The 22,268-nt window shown below is 42.8% G+C and overlaps 2 protein-coding genes across 4 annotated transcripts; one reads left to right on the top strand and one right to left on the bottom strand.

The window, feature by feature from the left end:
* Nucleotides 1-2,140: 2,140 nt before the first annotated feature.
* taf1a (TATA box binding protein (TBP)-associated factor, RNA polymerase I, A) lies at nucleotides 2,141-6,567 on the bottom strand. Of its 2 annotated transcripts, none has more exons than XM_076756349.1 (11): nucleotides 6,342-6,567; nucleotides 5,842-6,020; nucleotides 5,551-5,714; nucleotides 5,191-5,304; nucleotides 4,896-5,094; nucleotides 4,532-4,653; nucleotides 4,017-4,175; nucleotides 3,776-3,842; nucleotides 3,488-3,611; nucleotides 3,230-3,384; nucleotides 2,141-2,970 (listed from the first exon to the last, which is right to left on the bottom strand). In XM_076756349.1, exons 2-11 carry the CDS (start codon nucleotides 5,960-5,962, stop codon nucleotides 2,918-2,920), a joined length of 1,278 nt encoding a protein of 425 aa, XP_076612464.1. In that variant the 5' UTR covers nucleotides 5,963-6,020; nucleotides 6,342-6,567; the 3' UTR covers nucleotides 2,141-2,917. The 2 variants fall into 2 exon arrangements, with proteins under 2 accessions (XP_076612464.1, XP_076612466.1); XM_076756351.1 differs by having other exon boundaries at nucleotides 5,551-5,727; nucleotides 6,342-6,559.
* Nucleotides 6,568-7,384: 817 nt separating this feature from the next.
* mia3 (MIA SH3 domain ER export factor 3) lies at nucleotides 7,385-21,410 on the top strand. Of its 2 annotated transcripts, XM_076756147.1 has the most exons (28): nucleotides 7,385-7,590; nucleotides 8,647-8,780; nucleotides 8,878-8,964; nucleotides 9,082-11,152; nucleotides 11,839-12,174; nucleotides 12,358-12,488; nucleotides 14,533-14,664; nucleotides 14,829-14,850; nucleotides 14,958-15,046; nucleotides 15,151-15,228; nucleotides 15,407-15,517; nucleotides 15,595-15,666; nucleotides 15,759-15,863; nucleotides 15,978-16,100; nucleotides 16,209-16,296; nucleotides 16,407-16,459; nucleotides 16,580-16,670; nucleotides 16,784-16,922; nucleotides 17,067-17,229; nucleotides 17,315-17,350; nucleotides 17,454-17,521; nucleotides 17,767-17,852; nucleotides 17,997-18,110; nucleotides 18,718-18,780; nucleotides 18,860-18,906; nucleotides 19,020-19,088; nucleotides 19,587-19,980; nucleotides 20,621-21,410. In XM_076756147.1, exons 1-28 carry the CDS (start codon nucleotides 7,470-7,472, stop codon nucleotides 20,875-20,877), a joined length of 5,280 nt encoding a protein of 1,759 aa, XP_076612262.1. In that variant the 5' UTR covers nucleotides 7,385-7,469; the 3' UTR covers nucleotides 20,878-21,410. The 2 variants fall into 2 exon arrangements, with proteins under 2 accessions (XP_076612262.1, XP_076612261.1); XM_076756146.1 differs by lacking the exon at nucleotides 19,020-19,088 and having other exon boundaries at nucleotides 7,386-7,590.
* Nucleotides 21,411-22,268: the final 858 nt, after the last annotated feature.

Below are 22,268 nucleotides of genomic sequence, written 5' to 3'. Positions count from 1 at the left end.
TGTTAAATTTCTCCCCGAGCTAGAGGAGGCATAAAGGGCCTGTTAGAGTCGTCAGATGAGTCCACAGAGAACGGATGTTTTTTTTTTTGTTGTTTTTTTTTTACCTGATAGGTTTTACAGTACAGTATGTCTCAACAGCCTTGGGGTCGCATTCCCAGATGAGCATATATCATTGCTTTTCCTCTTCGACTGAACGCTGACCGAGCTCGTGGAACCGGTGGGGCTGCTCAGGGGCCAGTAGCACCAGTGGATGTACTCAGCAGGTTGTAAATGTGTAACATTCCCTCCACCTGCCATCATTCTCCCAGACTGATACAGTAAAAACAAGTGCGTTCTGCAGTAAATGAGCTGGAAAAATAAAGGTTACATCAAACGTAGAGTCAAAAAAATGTTGAGGAAAAGAGTCAGTGGCCGTGTGCCCCGTGGCCTTTTCCATGTGACGAATGCTTGAGTTTGGCTGATGCTGGATTTTTAAGGCCTTTACCAATAACAATATTTGAGAGTTAAAGAAATAGTTTTTTGGCCTTATTTGCTTTGTTGCCTAACGTTGGATGATAATATCGATACCACTCTTGTGTCTGTACCAGCAGCTGATTAGCTTAGCGCGAAACCTCCATAAAACCACAACATGTCAGTTTTACAGTCCAGTTTTTCTACACGTTTAACAAATACAATGTGTGTAATGATAAAATGTGCTAATTCATGAGCTTCAGAGGTGCCGACAGGTGGATTTTGTTACCTTAGGACAGAGACAGGCTACCTATTTACCTGTTTCCAGCTTTTATGCTAAGCTAAGCTAACTGCCAGATGACTGTAGCTTCATGTTCATTGTACGGATAATGGTATTTATCTAACGCTCAGCAAGAGAGCGAAGACGCATATTTCTAAAAATGTTGTTAGCATGATGTTTAATCCAAACAAAAATGTAAAAACAACTCTTTCTTTCTTTTTTTTTTTCCTTTTTTAGGGGATGTCACGTGGTACTATTTTGTGAAGAACACTGGACCAAAGACGTAATGTTGAGTATAAATCTTCTCATCTCACTCCTGGAAAGAGGACAAATTATTAAAATTATTAAACACTCGACTTTGACTTGTACTGAGCAAGAGAACAAGTCTCAGCTTTAGTTTTTGTTTTTAACTTCTGGTGGACAAATATGATGACAACAGTTTTTTCTGTTGTATTTTTCAGTATATACTGTTCACACCAATCCTGATATCTGTCAAAAGATAAAATAGACCAATATCAGCCCAACGGGGCTCTGAATATTATAATTAGAGCCCACTGAACGGCACACTTTGAGCCTTTAGATACACTCAGATTAAACATTATGTGTATCATTATGACTGTACATTGATTTTTTATGGAGATCTAGACTAAATGACATATACTGTGATTGAGGGTTTTAATGTGTATATTCCCCTCTATTACCTCAGTGTCTTGGCCAAGCACACATTTTGCGTCTCAGTGATCCCCGACTGCTACAGCTGGGCAGAAATTAAAACCTAAACAAACCAGGTCAAGCCAGAAAAGACCAGAATCAGATTGTTTAAACTTCAAATCCCTGGTGATCTGGTGAGTCACCCAAGAAGCTCCTTTGAGGAGTGATCTTTGAGTGGGTTAGAGTACAAGAGGGCCTGAGCAAGAGAGCCTTCACTTTGAATCCCTGAACCAAAAAAAAAAAAAAATTAGCTTTAAAATGTCAAGGTGTCCTTGAGGAACAAAACAAACCCCCAACAGAGCCGTTCCATGACCGAGGGAACGGCGCGATGACCGCCTCAACTGTGAGCATCTGTGTAGGTGATTAAAAAATTCAAAGCCCCGGAGGAAGAAAAGCTTTAAAAAAAGGTCACAACCAGGACACGATCCAAAGCAGTGACCAGCTCCTAACTCCATCCTCTTCACTGCTCCCCGAGTTTTGAATTTTCAAACGACATGTGTTGTGTATTCCCAGATCCCTTCTGCAGCTGCTCCTGTGGTCGGGCAAGTGCTCGGGGCTTTGGTTTATGTAATGACTGCAAAACAACACACACACACACACACACACAGTACGGCTGACTGAGTTGCTGCATGGCCAACATTGTGGCAAGCCGAAACAGAATCATTACAAACACTTTCACTTATTAAATTGGCAAACGGCTGGATGTTAGACTTTATTTCATGGTTCAGTCTGGAGGCAGCGTTTGAAGGCCAGGACCCTGAAACATTTTCAAGACAAAAATGTCTCTTCTTTTTCTCCTTTCGACAGAAAATAAATGTCAGATCTTTGTGAAAATCAAGCCTGACAGTGATGGATATATGTGCAAAATATGAGCGGCTATAAAAAGTGACCACAAAACTGAAGGCGCCGCTCACATTCAGGGGAGAAAGCACTAATACTAGAGAAAACATTGAAATATTAACAGCTAATAGCACCTATTATTCTACCCTTATTCTCACATGACAGTATATTTGACAGAACAGCCGTCAGCTGTGTGTTGTGACCTTAAATCTTCCCCTGCAGCGGTCAAAGATCAGGTGAGGGCAGAATGAGACGCTGCTTCCATTTAAATGTTTACAGAAGGCATGAAACCAGCACGAACACTCGTGTTCAGGGCTACACTCAGTTTCTGTCAAAATTAGGTGGTCATACCCTCCAGAAACGCACTGCAGGAACGGCAGAGCAACAGCTCCACACAGTGGACAATCGGGCCTCTTTACCACACATGAAGGAGCAATGCTTAAAGAGAAGTAACACAGATGTTCAGTTTTGATGTTGGGAACATGTCGGTGTGTCGGTGAACCTCGACTTCAATGTATTTTAACGTACAAAAGAAGTAAACTTCATGGAAAAAGTGCACTTATTAAGACTCTTGCTCTTCATGGAGACTCCTTTGCTGCAGTTTTTCAGTCTCTCTGTTGTCTTTGAGTTCTTCTCTCAAGTCTGCACTGCGCTGGTTACTTGTCCAGCTGTGTATTTAAGCATCAAGTCTGTAAGAAGAAAGACGTTCACTGTAAAACGACATCACATAAAGATCTACAGTAGATGCACACATTTACAGTGTCAATGTTTTCACGAAGCACATTATTGTTTTCTGTTGAGTGGAAGCAATAGTTCTGTTATCGTTAAATATAATTTCTTGGATAATAGATCAACAGCACTACAGACAAGAGGAAACAAATGTAAAAAAAAAAAAAAGCCTCCAGATGTGATTTTACGCACTTGTGGAGATACTGTGCATCTACTCACCGGGGCAAAGGATTTTTGTCAGTGACGCCTTCACTTCCATGAGCTCCGGGTTCTCCTCAGAGTCTCTGCTGGCATGGAACCTTGTGAAGTGCAGCGCAGGCCACCAGTCCTTTCTCGTCGCCATTTTTCCAAGAACAACATCCTCACAGTCACCTCTGTTAATACACAGATATACACAACAGCAGGCTTCCATGACAATTCCTCACATACAGAAAAAAAAGCTGAAATTTCTCCAGTTTTCCAAACATTTAAACGTACTGTAATTGTAATTTCTGAATAATGGCCTTCAAACGCTTCCACACGTCCAGGTTGTTCCTCCAGCAGGCGAAGTCCAGCATTTCCAGAACGACCCCTAAAGCTTTCTGGATGTCACTTTTTTTCTCTGGAAAGAACAAAAAAAAAAAAAAAAACACATCAATAATGGATATAATGAAGCACAGGAAGTGTTATCAGGAGACACGGCTATAAAACATTCAAATGAATCTTTTGTTTGTGACTTATGTCAAATGAATGTTTTGTTTTGTTTTGTCTTCTTTGTGTTTTTACCTGACTGAAGCAGCAGAGAGCTGTACTCCAACATCAGCTCATGGCTTGGGACTAAAACATGGAGGACCTGCAGCATAAGGGAGTAAATCTTTAAGGATCAGATACAGTGTGTTTGTTCATCTTAACTGTAATCCAATGACAAGGTGGCACAAGTTCTAGTTTAACAAATATACACATACTAACAATAACTGATTCTCTGCTGTCCTATTTTAGTTCCAGTGCCGTGAATTTACAGTTATACCTTCAACACTTTCATCAGCTTCTTCTCAGAAGCATCGTGCCGCTTTAAGTAGTGGAACAGATAGACATGCGCGTTGGGATTGGGTGGAAAAGAGCTGTCATAAGCGTAGTCATTCAGGACTTGTAAAGCCTCCTCATGATCCTCATAGAACTCCAGCATCTGTTAATATGAAACAGTGGTTGTACATTAAAGTACAGCAGGAACGTTACACTTGAATTGGGCCTGAAATTAAATTCAGAGCAAGCCTGTCAAGAACAAGACATGAAAGGCAGAAAGTTTATTTCTTAAATCAAGAGCGTGAAACAGACTGATGACCTCAATCTACCAGTTAGTAGCTGAACACCAAAATATTTTACATTTGACAGCTGGAAGAAGTGAAATTCTGACAGTTTTGTAAAAAATGATTACAAATGGATTATAAAAATTGTTGCTCTAGTCTATTCTGGTTCATCTTATGATACTCAATATTCTTATTTTCTTTAATTAAACCATGACAGTTGGGATTGAGTGCTCACCTCAACATAACTCAGGATGAAGGGATCCCAGACACCAGAATTTTTCAAAATCCCCTTTAGATTGACAGAGGCCTGTCTGAAGTAGTTGTGCATGTCTTGGTTGTCACCAGAGTCAGGGTCCTCTGAAACAGTAGGATTAGTTTACATCTCATTTTAGACAAACAATTAATTTGGTGGGAAGATTGTACACACGAATATGTTTCCTGCAACTTAATCACCTATTCAGCTCCTCTTTTATCTGAGTAGTTACTAGGTCTGACCTGTAGGTGGCAGTGTGACATCATACAAGAGCTTGCAGTGTGTCTGCGTAACAGATATAAGTGAATAATAGATGCTTTGGTTGTGAAGATGAGTGTCACCTCACCAGTTCCGCAGTGTGCAAACTTTTTGTCAGACCACAGGATATAATCCAGTAAACTCCTGTAGGCCTGGATCAGTTTAGACCTCTGAAGCTGAGCCGCTGACTCTCTCCCGTACCTCCAACTTTCAGCTGCAGACAGCTGACGCTTTGCATCCTCAATGTGACCGTGAAGGAGCAGATGGAACGAATGTTCCAGACAGATCTAGAAACGCAAAGGGACAATGTGTTTCAACAACGTGAACAAATCAGCATGACAGCAGCGCACTGTGCCGTCAGGTCTGCGTACCAGCTAACGTACCATCAGGTAATGTCTGACTCCTGAGTGCTTCATTCGTTCATAGATGTTGTTGTAGTCTTCCAGCTTTGAGTTGGGATGATGGTGAAGGATCTCAGTGCTGATTTTCCAAGTAAGCTGGGGAGGAAATTACCAAGAGTAAATATCAAGGATGTGAAAACGTGCGTGCAGTGATTTGTCAAATTGTTCGTTTACTAATGAATAGACTCAATTAAAATGTTTCCAATCTCTGCAAATTTATGTTGACTAGGTGGCTGAAAAATGAGTTTTCAGAAACTGTGGCAACTTATTTGACACAGCTTGGGAGAGTCAAAGTATTGTATGAACCGTGGAATTAAACATACTGACACGCCAAAGACGTACCTCCTTATACTGCCGAGCTGTGCCATTGGTGGAGTCTTCTAACATTTGTGGGTAACACGCCATATATTCTGCCGCCTCTTGCCATCTATGATGCAGCAGGGCTTCTCGGATGTGCTCCAGACAGACCCTCGTACTCTGGTGAAACCCGGTTTCCTTGGGTGTCACTTAAGATTAAAACTAAATTATTATTTCATGATTATTTCATCTGCTTGGATACTGATTTTATTCATGTTTTAGAAAACATCCAGACTCGTTTGAATCAGGACTGTATGTAAGTACTGTACACCTCACCTGCATGCATGGGATTAGCCACAGGGAGTTTAGCTTTTTTCCTTCCCATCGTGCTGTCTAAGGAAACCCTGTCCTCCTCCAGGACTTCAGCAGGTCCCAGCTCTCTTTCCAAGTCATCCATAATCAGAACAAGATTGAGACTTTTATCTCTTCTCTGATGCTCAGTGTCTGACTTCCACCTGCAGGGTGAAAAATACTGGTGAAAAATACTGGTGTCAGCGGACAGTTTACTTGTAATACTCTAAAACTGCCAAGCTCCAACTGTCAAAAATCATGCCTGAACGATTAACCTATCGACTAATCTGCTGACTATTGCCTCGAATAATTGTTGAATCGTTTTATCTGGAAAACGTCACTAGCTAGTTAGCTTTCTCAGCATGTTTTTGAATAAATGTCACCACCGACAAACTACCCCGTTACATTAACTTTATCAAAGTGCGATCTCTTTCTTTCTCTCTCAAACGTAACCTCTTGTAAAGCAAATGAAGTTCAGTTCCTACCTGCAGGTCAGTAACGCTGCTCGGACGTTTCTGAAGGTAAACAACGTGCCGATGCTACATTAAAAGCTAAGCTAACCGGCATCAGAGAGCTAATGGTCGCGTCCAACGTACAGCACCTCTTAGGACTTTAAATCCCTGATATTTTTGAAAAAGTAATATTATCCGGTGTCGGGTATTTTCGCTACATTTCCACATGTTAACTATTCTCCGCAGCATCTGAGGAAGTGGAGAAAAAAAGCTACACGGCTATTGGTTGCTGTGGTCGGAAAAGGCGGGGCAAAGACTTTCTTCGACGCTTGTTTCTTCTTCTTCTTCTTCTTCTTCTTCTTCTTCTTCTTCTTCTTCTTCTTCTTGATAATGAGAAACCAAAGGCAGTTTTGAGTAGACTGGTGTTATTCAGATCCAAACCTTTAAATCTTAAATAGAATAAGATAAAAAATTAATCAATGTATAGTTGCTTACGTGTGTGTTTGTGTACTTTCTCCAGTTAACCAGTGCAATGCAGACATCATATTGATATTTATAGTTGCTAATATTTAGTTGAGTTTATGTAATTGTGCTTTTAATGATTTATATCTCATCTTCCTCTCTGAGTGTTTTTACGCTGTTTATGTTGTGATCTATCTCTGTTGTATTTAAATGGTGTGTGCAAAATGGATTTCTTATTGAATAGATCTTTTTTTAAGAGGTTTTCCCCACTTTAATTCTAATTTTCTGGGTATCGGGCTAAACTAAATGTTTACAGAGGCGTCTAGGGAGGATTTAATGACATGGCAATGCACCAGTTTAAATCTGTTAAGCCTAAGTGTACCAAGAAGACCTGTTTCTCAATCTCTTAAGTCCTTTTCTCCACAATGTGGTCCTTCCTTCGGATGCGTGATGGATTATTCCAGAAGAAACTGCATACAGTAAAGGATGAGGTTGGCTTCCTGTGCAGTTTCTTCCTTCCCCTGCCTCTTTGACATGGTTTCCCACAGTCACATGAAGCAGCCTGATCTCGCTCTCGTATCCTGTGAAAACCTCTCCGTGCCTACACCCTCCCGGATCTGATCTGCTGACGTGTCGGCTCCTTCTGGCCAGTGCTCATGCTCCAGCAGCAGAACCAAGCCAGTCAACAAAACTGCCAGCATGGCAGCAAAACACTTCTACCGACAAGGCTTTTTATTACTTTTATTTAACTTCATTTCAACCGCGGCCTTGGAAAAGCGGTTCTCCGACTTTAAAAGATGCGCCGATGAGGAGTGCAGCAGTAAGTTCGCAGGCTTGTTGAATCTACGAGCTCATCACTACTTCAAGGATGCATCTTTCCCTCATCCCGATACTAGCTAGCCATAAACTGCGCCTTATCTCCAGACCTGTTGCCAGTCGATATTTGCGACCTTGATAGCCTGCTGCAGTTGTTCCGATGCTGTTTAGCCGCTTGCCGCCCATTAAAAACAGGGGCAACGAGCATAAACATTATTCTGGGACGGATATTCGTGTAGACGCAGCCTGTGTTGGCCGGTTGCCAGGCTGCTTCGGCCTGGGTGGGTAGTGGAAGCTAATGCTAGTAGCTAATTAGCCACCGGCCGGCTTGAAAGCCCCGCTAGCACCTGAATAAACAACAACAATAGCTAACAAAGTACAAGCCTAGCTAGCTCCTTTGTTAAGCAACATTAGCTTCGGGTGTTACCTCTCACCTTGTGCTAATGCTCCGTAAACGCGTTGTTTAAACTCCTCAAATTTAGCTTCAGGTGACGATTTGATGGAGGAGTCAAATGAACGAGCTGTTTACCCAGGTTTCAGTTTGCATTGCTAGATTTGAAACCGACACAGGTCAAGCATGGAGGGACTGTTTGAGCTGCTGTTATATTGTCTACCTGAAAATACCAGCAGTGTTAACCACAAACCAAAAGGCTAATGCAGGAGATAAGAGTGCTGGCCACATGTCAAGGAAAGCCAGCTTTGAGTCATAAAGTAGTAAAGATTATACTCATAAAAGAAAGGCACAAATAGATCCGTTACTTTGTTTCTCATTTTTTATTTTATGAGATGTTTTTAACCAACATCTGAGACGAAGAACAGGAAAAAAAAGCAGGGGATTTGGGCTTTATCTCTTAAGTTGTTTGCCATCTTCTTATACTTACATCACTTTCTGCCTCATTTTATGTGGCATGTTTTGTAAACAGGTCAGTACAGCAGAGGTGAAAAGTAGCTGCCAGTTTGGCTTTTTGCATGATTGAAATGAGCGCTGTGCTAAAAATAACATTTTAATAAAGCTTACCTGTTTGAAACCAGTCTAATGCTTCACGTCATGTTTCCACAGTGCTTCTGTGTCGGGGGAAAGCTCTGGAAGATTTCTCAGGACCAGACTGTCGCTTCCTGTCTTTCAAGAAATCAGAAACTATCTATGTATACTACAAGCTGTCGGGCAGAAGGGCCGACATGTGGGCCGGAAGTGTGAGTATACTCTGGTTAATATTTAATCAGTGGTGGAAACATCTGGTTTTACTGGTAGTTAATCCTCAGCACGTTTTCTTCTTGTGTTTCTCAATAGGTTGGAAGTGTCTTTGGATATTTCCCAAAGGACCTTCTTGCAGTTAACCACATTTATACCGACAAAGAATTTGAAATCCCAACAGAGGTACGAAAACATGTCGCAGACTGAAACAGGAGCTTTCAGTCTAACACAATAGCACTTCCCTTGAAATTACTGTGTGTATTTTATGCAATTGAATTTTTTGTTTGGTCTTCTTTTCAGGAAACAGATTTTGTCTGTTTTGACACTGGATACGATAAGTTTGACAATTACAACCTAGATTTACTGTTAGGCTCTTCACCGGAGGAGAGTGACAGTAAGGACGCACCTGAACAGATCCAAGCTGCACAGGAAGAAACACGGCCATCAGCAGACGAGGCGGCTGACGGCAAAAAACAAACAGAGCATCACGATAACTCTGAGGATCTTGATGAAGTCCCGGATGATCAAAGTGCCTCTTTACCTGAACTTGAACTTGATGGGGAAACTGAATCACCTTCTGCAATGCTTGATGCGAATGACAGAACTGCAGAAGACACAGAACTTGTAGAGTCTGTTCTTGAAAGTGTGTCAGAAGGGAATGAAGCCAAAGATACAGAATCTGAAGTGGAATCTGTGGCCAAAGTTGAAGCTGTTTCAGAAAACGAGCGAGTCTCGATTTCTGAAAGAGCGCAAATCCCTCGGCTAAAAACTAATCTTGGAACAACTTACGATGCTGTCACCAGCGATGAAGAAACCACCAAGAATGTTACTCCGTATGAAGAGGAGGAGAGCGAGCACGAGGAGAATCCTGAAGAGGACACTGACGTTAAAGCAGAAACTCCATTGCTGTCATTCTCTGAAGAAACAGTGAACACTCCAGCATCCGATTCCCTCAAACAGCACGAAAGTCCTCCAACACCACATCAAGATATACCAGAGACTGCGGAGGGGAAGAACGTGTGGTCATCAATTGGAGATGCAGTTTTTTCAGTTGTCACTGGGGGAGAGACGACGGCACACAATTTGAGTTCGGAGGAAGACGAAGATGACGAGGATCAGGAAGAAGATGCTGCTTCAAAGAGTTTTGAGGAAGCAAAGAAATCAGTAGAACTTCCCAAATGGCCAGAGAACATAGAGCCAGTTCTTCAAGATCCTCCCTCCAGCACTGTACAAACAGAAAGTAAAGAAACAAACAGCGACTCTGAGAAACTCTCAGTTGATGTTGATGATGAGAGTGATGGAGAAGTGGTCGGGCCTGAGGAGGTCAGGGAGGAAACATTAAAACCAACACAAACAAATACAAAACCAGTGGATCCAATAGTACAAGATGATACTTCTGCCGTTCCTGAGGCTCTAAAATCAGATCTTAGAACAGCAGATGAACCCATTGAGCACAAAGACGAAGAGGAGGAAGTGTCCGAAGATTCAGAGGCTGATGATGATTATGCAGGCGTGCGTGACAGCAGCTTTGCATTGGAGCATAAAGAGGATCTTGATGATGAAGTAGCAGAAAACAAATCAGTGACCCATCAAGAGTTAGACAGTACTGAAACTGAAACACTACAGAACCCGTCCACTGAGGAGACGCAGCCAGAGAATCCACATGTCAAAGATGATGAGAAGCCAGTAGATGCCAGCCTACCCAATCAGGTCCGTGACCGTTTAATAAGAGATTTAAAGAGTCAGAACAGTCAACCAGAGTTATCTGTGGAGGAACCAGAGATTCACGAGGAACTCCTTACAGAGGAGCTGGAAGATGAGGTGGATACAGAGAAAAAGGAGGAGGAGAGGGAAGAGTTACTTGAAGATGAAAATGCACTTTCTCCCTCGCAGTGGAACGACACAGAATCCGAGGAACCCTCACCTGAAACAACCCTCCCCACGGAGTACAGCGACAGCGTGCTGAGACTGACTCTGCTGCGAGACCACTTCACAGAGGAGAACATGGAGCGGGTCCAGAAGCTTCTGGGGCTCAACAATCTCTTCAAAGTGGAGGCCATGTTCTCTGACTTGGACACAGAATTGCAGGTTACCCGTCTGTCACACACTGGTACGACGCAAGACATTGAAAATGCCCTGGAGGGCATCCTGGAAGCATCTGAGACCACTATCCTGGATGAGATTGAGAAGATGCTGGACAGCCAGGGCACAAAGCACAATTATGACAAACATATGGACACAAGTACTATGGATGAAGAGACTGAAATACTAGATGAATTCCAGGAGCTTGCATTCAGCCTGCGACAGAAATATTCAACAGCCAGTGACAGTACGCCCTTGGCAAGAGAGAAGGAGTCAGATGTTGACCAAGGTAGGTTTGTTTTTTATTTTAATGTGAGTATCTGGTCTCCATAACTGTTGTGGGATTGACTCTCTGTGGTAGAGTCAGGACCTAACCACTGACTTGAGCCTTTCACAGACTCAGTGTATTGCATCAGCCTGTGATCTGGAGATAAAGTGAATGCGAAATTTGATACTGTGGCACAGCAGATCTCTGCAGCCCTGAAGTGTCCTTTCAGGCCCCATTAAGACAAGTATCTTGTTTCCAGTATATCCAGGTTCTTGTTAAAAGGAATTGCTAAAGGGATGCATGTATGCTTGGTCTCGCAGCTGGAGAAGATGGAAATCTCATCCTAGTTACGTTTTCAGGTGCACTCAGCTGTTGTTTTTTTCAGACTCTGCGTCCTGCAACATGAATAAGTGGACTCTCCGTTTGCGAGCTAGTATGTAGCTCGAGCTATTTGATCCAGCGGTATCCTCGGTGTGCTTTGGCTGACCTCTCACCTGCGTTATCCAAGATGCATTTTAGTACAAAGTGTGAACACGGCCTATTTTCATCCTTGATCAACCGGTTTTGTCCTTTGTCTGTAGTTTGTAAAAAACTTGATTTCATGCAGTGCACAGGCCAAATACAGATTTCAATTAGTTTGCAAAAAAATTACATGACTCAAAACTTGTTGCACAGATCAATATTTTTTTTCAATGTTTTTGCTGTAGATGAACATGAATTAAAAGTAAAAGATGAAACGCCCCGCGTCGTTGAAGAAGACAAGTTCGACAGCGTCCCTGAGGCCGAGAGCGAGGACAACCTCACAGTAACAGATCACGACGAAAGGCCAGCGGAGACTAAAGAAGAGCGGATAGTTCTGGATGAGATACACGGTGGACCAGACGTCAGTGTGGAGGAGGACGGCGGCGGACACTTTAATAAGAACAAAGACAATCAGCCGAGCTTCAGAGCCTCAGAGGAGATGCAGAAAATACCTCAAGCCACCCTGGAAAATCCCTTAGACATGGGCCTTGGCAACACCAAGTTTGAGCACTCGCCCTCAGGTTGGTCATCTAAACAACATCATCGATTCATCTTTCTCTTGTCTGTTTGAACACTTTAGCTGTAATAATCACATTATAGTTCAACTCTTTTCAAAGCGTGAGACAATAAACTGTAATGGCAGATTTTTCACTTTGTCCATAGCACGCATAAACGTGACTAACGGGTAAATTTTGTTCCACTAGGCTCTTTGGAATCCATGGAACCAGTGACTGATATTCACCAAGAAGAAGTGGGATTATTCTCAACTGGAATGGTTTACACGGGCTGCATCCTTTCGATGATCAAGAGTAAAATTGAGGAGTGGACCGTTGTGGTAAGTCTAAGACTTGTAAACTGCTGTGTTCACCACCATAGTCAGCTCAATTGCCTCTTCTGTTACCTATGTAAAGGTTTCACATTTAAATGCACAAAGCAGCAAATGACATTTAAATCCATGGAATCAATAATGTCAATAATTGACAGCACGCAGATCAATTGAAATATTTGATGTCAGTGCTTACAGAGTGGATACTTGGACCTCAGTATCTGAGAAACTTCAAATTTCCGATTTTTCATGAACGTCCCACGGCCCTCCCCCTATCTTGTTGACTGTCGCGGTGTAGGCTGAAGTTCAACACAGCCGGTGCTGAGCTGGCTATTAGCAGGACCGACGGGCCTTACTTTGCCATGGAAAACCTGATAATTCTCATAAGACACAGTCGTAAGACGAGCTCTGTGTAGTCAAGTTAATTTAGATTCTTAATGGCTTTTTGTACTAAGATTGTTATCCATGTTCAAATCTCCAGCTCAGCTAACGTCTCCAGCTGGTAGTAAATGGGATACGACGACTCATCTGTAATTTCCGCTAGCCAGCTGTTGGTGCCAAACCCTTCTTTAGTACTTTTCTGGATTATCTAATGTTGTCGGTGTTGTAACGGCATATTGTTTAATTTTCCCGGGACCGTAGGCTTTAACGCTAACGGCTAACGTTAGCTTAACCGTACAGTTTACTTAGGGGATAGCTAAGGTGAACGTGCTAGCAAGCTAATATCTGTCAAAGTAGCATATTTGGGCTAGTTCCGGTCTTGTTTCAAAGGCTGGCATGGCGAGTGAAACAATACCCCGACCCGTAATGGAACTGGATAATGTTTACGTGTTTTTTCTAAAGCAGCTGCAACATGTAAGTGAAAAACGGAGTCTGTCTGACTTCTTGTCAAGTATTTATTACGGTATCATGGCCTGCTGACGTGTTAGCGAGCATATGGCTAATGCATCTTCACTCAAACGTTAAGTGCTGCTGGATATACTCACCAAACTACCTGATGCGGCTGATCTTGCCTGTTAGATGTTGACAGGAGATTTTTAACTTCCACATGGGTCTTTCATATCCTGTTTTTTGTGTAGATAAGAGTTTGAATGCCCTTAAACACAACACGGTTACAGTTCTGCCTTTGTGCGTTGCTAAATTGGAGAAAGTAGACTTTTTGAATGGAGCATGTTAATCCCTCTATGCAGTGTGGTGTGTTATTTGTTATTTGTAATCCCTGCATTTTGTTAGTGCCATAGTGTGTGTTTGTTCCTGCCTGAACTGCCTCATGCTCGGTTCAAAGGTTACTTGTGTTTGGCGCAGTATACTTGGTATGACTGGACATTAATTAAAGCAGTAAATTTGTGGCCATTTTGGCTGTTGATACAATCATTAAACACCTAATCCCTTTGGAGGCAAACCACCATTGTATGACTATTGATTTAATTGTGAAATAGACCCCACCTGACCTGTAGTTGGAAAAGGTCCCTGTCAGAGTTTGGGAGTAGAAGGAATACAGAAATTAGTTTCAGCTGACACACTCCTAATGCACTGTAACAGCATCCTTTGTGATCATCGCAGTAACACCTTGAATAATGTAGGAGGTAAAATACAGACCCTGCTTGGTAGAATGCTTGTTTTTTATTGTCATTGTATGGTAATGCTCTGACATCTTGATGAGGTTTCTTCTTAGAGAGATCAAACATTGGATCACTCATTTCTTTTGTTTGCCAGATCTTGGTTAATAAATATGCATTTTCTCAGTCTAGGGATGTGTGGAAATGCAATAAGTTGCTTCGATGCTTAACTTACCGTAGGCTTGTTGCAGTGTCTCACTGCTTTTACAAATATTGACTTCTGTCTCTATTTGTACACTCGTCATAATATTGTTCACATTTAAATCACAGTGAGGACGATAAGCATTTCCACCCCTCGCTTATTGCACGCTTTGAGACACAGAGCTCCTAATTTCACAAATTATGTTTGAACAGCTTTTTCAGCTTTATGTCATTATTCCTGATTGTATCTCTAATTATTCCTCACTGTTGTGGTTGTGTTTGTGTGCCGTCAGATTATTTCGCTACTGCCAGAGGAGTGGAAGCCAGGGGAAACCTTGTTTGGCTGTCCCTGGGAAGCTGTTGTCATCACTGCTTTGGTTGGAGTAGTGACCTTCACCCTCTTCTTCTGGAGGACCGTGTTGGCAGTACGTTTTGTCAGCTGTGCTCAAATTATGTGTTATGATAAATGATAAAGCCACATTACTACATGTGAATGATTTTAATGCTTTGACAGTTATTTTAGATATTGCTGATGAGGCATCAGACTGATCTGGACTAATATATTCAATGTTTTTCTAAACCTTTTTAGGTGAAGAAAAGAGAATATCTTGGTAAGGCTTTGCTCGTTTTTTCATGTTATGTTTCATTACAAAATGCAGTAACTTAAGTGCGACATCTATCTGACTGTGTACTTTTTGTCACACCTCTGTGGGCACAGTGGATGAAAAAAGGCTGACAGAACAAATTCAGGCACTCAAAAAAGAGAAGAGTGATGCTCTCACCAAAATGTCTGAGCTCCAGAAACAGGTGAGCTACGAATACAATGTGATCAAATATCTATAAGCTACGTTTGATAAAAAGAAACTTTTTTATTTCTTGAACTTTCTCAATCGTTCTTCTCCCTTTTTAAGACTGAGCAAATGAAAGAAAGGCAAAAGCAGTCAAAGGAAGCAGTTAGCAGTACAAAGAAAAAGATGCAAGATCTGGAGGTAAGCACGAAGGACTCTGTCTGTGTGTATTTGTTCACATTGTGTGTCTTTGTTTTATTTAGAAGTGAGATTTTCAGACTGGGGAAGTGAACTGACTGTACCTGTAAATGACTCACGGATGTTTGCTTCTCACTTTATGAGGACTGTCAGCGAAGTTTCTCTCATTATCTTTTTGCAGAATAAAGTTTTGGAGGCAGAAACACTGAATGCTAACATCGCAGAGGAAAAGGACAAATACGCAAAACTGCTCGAGGAAGAGAAGGCAAACTCTCTGCTCAATGAAACGAGGGTAATTCTTTGATATTTTGTCCTTCTGTCAAAGCTTTAACTGTCGTCTTGGATTCATAATGCTTTTTTTTTTAACAGATCGAGAAATTGGAGAAGTCAAACGAGAAGCTACAGCTCAGCAGGAAGAAGATTCAGGAAGCTCTGGCTAAGGTACGAGTCCTTGCATAATCGTCTGCACGCTGTAAGATTGTACGGAGCTTGTGGTTTCAGCTTCTCTTATCAACTGCGTGCATTTGCCACAGACCACCGTCCACCTTGACGAGGCCAAGATTCGGGAAGACGCCCGAAACGCTCAGCACAAAGGTCTTCAGAAAGATTATGCAGCGCTAAAAGAAGAAAATAAAACGGTAAGAGAGCAGCTAGACTTGGATGTTTTGTTGATTTTTGTCAATTTTTCATTCCATCAGATAATAATTTACATGCATTCTGTTTTCCTCTCCTGACCTCGCACATTCTTAAAGCTTATGGCGACTATTAAGAGCTGGGAGGACAAACACAAGGAGCTGAACGAGCAGATTAAAGTCTATCAGAAGTCCCAGAAAGAGCTGGAGGACTCTGTGGTGCTCAAAGACCACAATGTGGAGGTCAGGATCATTTCCTTTTAAACTGACTCTTGGTAATTAGCTGTACACATTAATCCTGAGCTTATATCAATGTATTAACTCACCCCACGCCAAAATGTCTCGTGGCAGGTGCTCTCTGAACTCCTGGCAGACCTCGACGCTTGTGATTCACAAAAAGGCGACGCCAAACTTTTAGCGAACGGAGAAGTCGCACCTGGTCAGTCCAACTCTGTTGTGGATTTAGTAAAACGAATAATATGCTACCGCAGTGTGAATGTTGTTCAGCTTCACACCGAGTCGTTGATGGCCTTTAAATGTCTTTTTCAGACAAGAAGACAGTCATAAAGAACCGGATCAAACAGATGATGGATGTTTCTCGGGTAAGATAACAGTTAAAGCTCGCCGTCGTTACAGCTGGAAGACAAATGTTAATACTTATATTTCAAAGTGTTACAAGTGTTAATCAGGCTTCAACAGTAATTTGCATGATTTCTCTCCAGGTTCAGACCACTCTCACTGTTGTTGAAGAGGAGCGCGATCGCTTCATGACCAAACTGCTGAATGAAGAAAAGACTAGAAAAACACTGGAAGGTATGTTGGCCATGCTTCTCTTGATGAAAAATGTGTTTGCATATGCACGTCGCATTTGAATATAACTTTATTCCTGCCTCTCCTCTTAACATGCTTTTTGTATTTTGCAACAGAACAACATCAGGAGCTGGAGCATGCCATCGCAACCCTAAAAAGTGACAAGAGCCACGTTGAAAACCAGTTTAAGATCCTGCAGCAGAAAAATGAAATCATGGTTGAAATGTATCAGCAGAAGGAAAACGCTCTGCAGCAGTAAGTGAAGCCACAGCAGGCAGTCGACACTTCTTTATTAGCACTTTGAAGAAAATCTGCTGTCGTTACATCACCGTTGATAGTGTAGTGTTTTAGCATAATCCAGTCAAACACCTCATGAATAAAAATCACGTGTGTTCACAGGAGATTAACCAAGGAAGAGTTGGAGCGACGCAGCAAAGAGAATATGCTGTCTGAGGTGGGAGGGAAGGCTGTGGAGGCAGAGGAGCAGGTTAAAGTCTTGAGGCAGCGCATCAATGAAATGGAGGAGCAGATGAAGAAGACCGAGGAAGTCTATAAAGAGCAGGTCGACTCTTCAGCTTGATTCATTTTTACATGAAGTGGAGAAAAAAAATCTTTCTGAAACCTAAAGTCGTTTTTTTCTTTTTTAGATAAAAGAACAGGAAAACAAAACTCACTCAAACTGGGTATGTTACACGCAGTTTATTCACAAAGAAATGAACATTGAAGCCTGTTCAGTGTTAAGCTTGAAGATTCAGGTTGCGCACTAACTCTCCGTTACCTTTCCAGGTAAACGCTCGTAACGCTGAGCGAGCTCTGAATCAGGAGAAGCTTGAATCGTCGAAGCTCCGTGAAAAGTAAGCGTGGAGTTTGGATTTCCTGTGGCTAGAAATAGCAGAAATAACAAACATGTTTCGGATTCTCAGATGTGAGGATTTACTGTTTTTCTCAGTTTAATATCAAAGTAATTCAGCGTTTGCTTTTGGCCTGTTGGTCGGACAAAAGGAAGCAACCGCATGGTGTCACGTTGGCCTCAGACAATACTTAGCCAATCATGGCGTTTATTTGCTTCCAAGAAACATTTTTTTCTACCCATTAACAGACTGGCTGTTCTGACCTCCCAGCTGAGTGAGCGCCGCGCCCCCCTCTTCAGACCGAACTCTGGACAACCTGCAGGCCCTCGCCAAGGTAAGCAGGCCTCACGTCTTACCTGCTGTTCTCTCTCCACCGGGCCAGCTGTCATCTTTGACAGGAGGATGCATCTCGTTTGTTTTGTGTTTGCTTGTCGGCTGTTTCTTTTCATTCAGTAAACGGATGGTTTGATCATAACAGGTGACTCATACGGGCCCTCTCCTGTGAGTGGGGGTGCACCATCCCCTCCGTTAATGATAGAGGGTCCCAGACGCCCTCCTTCGGCCCCAGTGGGGCGAAGAATTGACCCGTATGGTGAGTCCCAGTGGATTACTTCACCTTCACCTGGACATCGTCCCTCTGCTTCAGCCTTGTGCCCTTCAGTCTTTCTCCTCTCGCTCACCTGACGTCCTCGTTCTTTTCAGCTCTTTCTTCACCTCTTCTTTGTGTTTCGTTTCTCTCAGTTGAATCATTTCAAGTCTTTATTTCGCCAAGGATGTTTTTGTGTGTGTGTTGCTGTTGGAATTTGCTTTTTAAAGGCCCTAAAAACATGTTTTCTCAGTCATCCTCTGCATACAAGCAAGGGGGGACCTGATGAACCAGATTAACTGAATTTTTAAGTGCTCTTAATAAATAATACAGCGTGTTTGGATGTTTATTTTCCAAATCTCATCTTTGATCGTAGCCTCTGTGGTCCTGAATAAAAGAGAATACATTTTGAAACCAAGTTTTCGGGGGCTTTAAATCATCCAGAACCCTCTTGTCCTCTCAGAGGATCATCCCCATCGAGAAGAGATCACCAACCTTTTCCCTTCTTATGATTTCTTTCCTCATTTGCTTCTTTTAACTATCGTCCCTGGAAAAGATCTGTAGCGTTGAGAGATTTCACTCTTCATCATGTCTTCCTCTCTTCTCCCCTCAGGTCCTCGACCTCCATCAGACCCACATGGTCGTTACCCTGACAACAAACACATCTCTGGGATGGGTATGTCTTCTGCAGTCTCTTGTTTTTCACCTTTGCTTCTAAACCTTCTTCTAACACCATGCTGTTCCTCCTCTTTCAGACATGATGGGCCCCCGTAGCTCCTCGCCTGCCAACATGGACGCATCTGTAAGTGTTCTTCCAATCAGATCAGACTTTTATACGATAATCTTCCTCCTTCCGTCCGACGACCTTGAGCTCCTACCTACATGTCCGCTGTGTATGTCCCTGCTCTAAAACAGACAGAAGCAGTAGATCCACAGATTAAAGCAGAGGCCGAGGCTGAGGCCTCCACAGACAGTCCAGAGCCAGTGAGTATAGAGGTTGTCCAGTCCAGGTGTGAAGGTGTGTGCAAGCACCACCTCTTCCCCAGAGCTGGATTTGGATTTGGGAAGAGAGTCAAGGCATCTTGCTTCACTGGGGCTGACTAAACTTTTTGGGCTGAGTGTGCGGTTCTGCCTGTTCTCACAGCACTGAACGAGTTTCTGTTTCTTCAGGTCTAAACTTCAGCTGAAATGTTAAGATCTGTAGAAGTTGCAAGTACGTGTGTCAGAGGTGGAGTGTGTGTCAAAGTGGTTTGGTTTTCCTTCTAAATAATCATGGTATGTGGTTACTGGTCATGTGATTGAGACCTGGCGAAATGCACTTTTTGTTGGGAGTGAACTGTGTGGTTTGTGGACGTCTTCACTGCATGACTCCACTTTTATTCCATCCACGCTCGCACAGGTCCGGCTGAAATTCTAATGATGGCATTTGAAAGCACACCAGCCAACTCTCTCTCATTATCTGCCCTCGCATGTCTTCGTCAGGGTCCTGGATCCTTCATAGCGTCTCCAATCAGGGATTCTCCAGGTCCCATGGTCCACGGTCCTCCCCCCGGCCCCGGACCCCATGACCAGCTCCTCCCTCCTGGACCCCACAGCCGTTTGCCACCTCCTGGACCCTACAGACCTCCACGACCCGGCCTCTACCACCTCCCACCAGGGCCTCCTCCTCCTCATGGGCCTCCACTACCAGCCAATGGACACCCAGGCATGCCCCTGCCTGGACCAATGGGAGGAGAGTTTGGACCCCGACCCACCAACGGACATGCATTCCACCCAAGACAAGGCCCCGGACACGGCATTGATCCTCGAGCTCCACCGCCGCCACACTTCCGTCCCCCTCCGCCTCATCACTTTGGACCTATGCCTCCGCCGCACGGTGCGTTCCCCCTTTGTTTTATTTCCATCACATGGTCAGTTTGTTCTGAGCGAGGAAGCTTGAATGTCGGTACACACTGAGTCTGTATTTGGCTGCGTGTCGAGGGCGTCACTGGAGCTGACCTGAGTCAGGTCAAATCGAGTGTACAGGTTTGTGGTGTTGAATGATGTCAGCAGTGAGCACAAACAGCTTTGGTAAAACATGTCACATATGTGGCAATAATCACAAGATAATGGTAAATTCTTAAATGTAGAGTAGCATTAGCACAACTACAGAAGAGTCATAGAGAGGGTGGAGTTAGCTAGCTTAGAATGTTAGCTACACAGAGATATCTGTCTAAAGTTTAGCCACCAGCTAGCGATCGTACCAGACCAAGTGAGGCTACAGCAGCAAATCCTGAGTGTGTTAAACTGAGCAGAGTTTGGTTTCATAGCTGACGTCAAGTTTTCATTTTTCAAAAGTTTAAGTTGTATTTTTTCTTTCAAATCTTACGTATTATGTTAAAGCTCGACTTTGTCCCTGAGTGAGTTTGTAATGTTGTTTATGTTTGTAATCTTTTCCTTTCACTGGCGCTGATGTTTTCCAGCCTGTTTGCCTCGATGGCATCATTAACGTTTCCCTTTACGATTGTTCTGCTCAGGCGTCCGTGGACCTGTGGGACCGCGTCCACCCATCCCTCCTGACATGCGCTTCCCAGGACCGCGTGATCACACCAGCCCACCAATGAATCTGCCTCCAGGTGTCCCTCCCCATCTTGCACACGGTGATGCTTATGGCCAGGCTCCGCCCGATGCCCTCCAGAACTCAGCGGGAGCTCACTCCGGCCCTCGACAGGACCTGCATATGAAACAGGAGGCCCCTCAGGACTCAGCGAGGCCAGCGATGGTCAAGCCTTAAAAACGCCACCAGCTACGGCGGAGGACTTGAACTTACCCCAAACCCATCACATTAACAACCCAGATCCAGCCCCAACGAAGGTCATGAAAATTTTCATATTTCAGTTATAAAATAAAAACTTCAAAGATGTTTATTAAAAAAAAAAAAAAACATGGTCCTTAAAGCATCATCAGTAATTGTGTCTGAATGAATATGAATTATGAGGGTTGCCACTTTTCTAAACAGCTTATTGTGCAATAATTATTCATTATATGCCAGACGATTTTCTTTTTTGTTGATCTTTTGAAAAATATATAGCAATGATTTTTAAGGGGCAAATTTTTTAATGTCATTTCCTGTGGAAATTATTTAAAAAAAAAAGAAAGAGATAAAACGGAGGGAGGTTTAGCGTCTAGCATTTCAGGAATACCATAATTTTCCCAAAGCTGTTGCTTTAGAGCCAACTGTAAAGCAAATGTGTAATTTGATGGCCAGATGTATAACTTATTTTACTATGTTGGTAGAACTTTTAATAATAAAGAATGTAAAAGCTGTCTGTGTTATGTTATCAGCTGGTTACGGCTCTTACAGTGGATGGATTTCACACAGGCTCTGTCTGCTTGTCAACATGTCTTAAGGCGTTTGTTTGGAAAAAATAAGGCATACATCTGTGCTGCTGCTGAGACGGAAACATTAACTTCGCTTCTGTTTATGCTCGTTAAAAGTCAGTTGACGTGTTAATTGATCTAAAAACTGCATGTACCATATTTAGCTTAGCGTACGCAGGGACGCTGGGAGCAGTTCATATTCTATTTTGCATTTTTGTGGAATGTAAACAATGTGCTTTGAGAACTGTCCCTTTTGGCCCAAACACATGAAGCTGTGGCCTCGTCGTTCAGGATTCAGCTCCTGTGGTTTGTTTCTAATCGAGCTGAAAAGGTGAAGATTCTTCCTCGTGTGGCATCGAGAGTGAGCGCATCAAACTTTAGGGCATTAGGGCGCTTTGTCTCAGGACCTAAACACACAATAAGATAAAATAAAGAGACTTGAAGAATCAGTTTGTCCAAATTAGCAGAACTTTTCTTACTCGTCTTCCATGTAGCCGTGCAGGGTTGTACAGCAGGAGGTGAACTTTGGAGGCACTTTGTGCTGCTCGTGTCACTGACAAGTGTCCCTGTCACTGTGGATAACTGGACAAAACTACTTCAGATTATTTTAATGTTATTGTTAAATGAAGCTCCAGTCATCTCTGCTGTGTTGGGCTGATCGCTCAACATCGACCATAAAATAAAACTGGATAAAAACAGCATAAAACTAAAATCCACAATAAAAACTTAAGAAATCGCAATCATGCTGTTTTTATCTACGGTTTTATTTTATGGGTATTTTTGTTCTTTAAGCAGCGCTGGGGA

Source organism: Chaetodon auriga, chromosome 18 (assembly GCF_051107435.1).
Source record: "Chaetodon auriga isolate fChaAug3 chromosome 18, fChaAug3.hap1, whole genome shotgun sequence".
NCBI classification, from domain to species: Eukaryota; Metazoa; Chordata; class Actinopteri; order Chaetodontiformes; family Chaetodontidae; genus Chaetodon; species Chaetodon auriga.
Note: the sequence above shows the minus strand (reverse complement) of the source record. Positions and strands in the feature narration are given on the sequence as shown.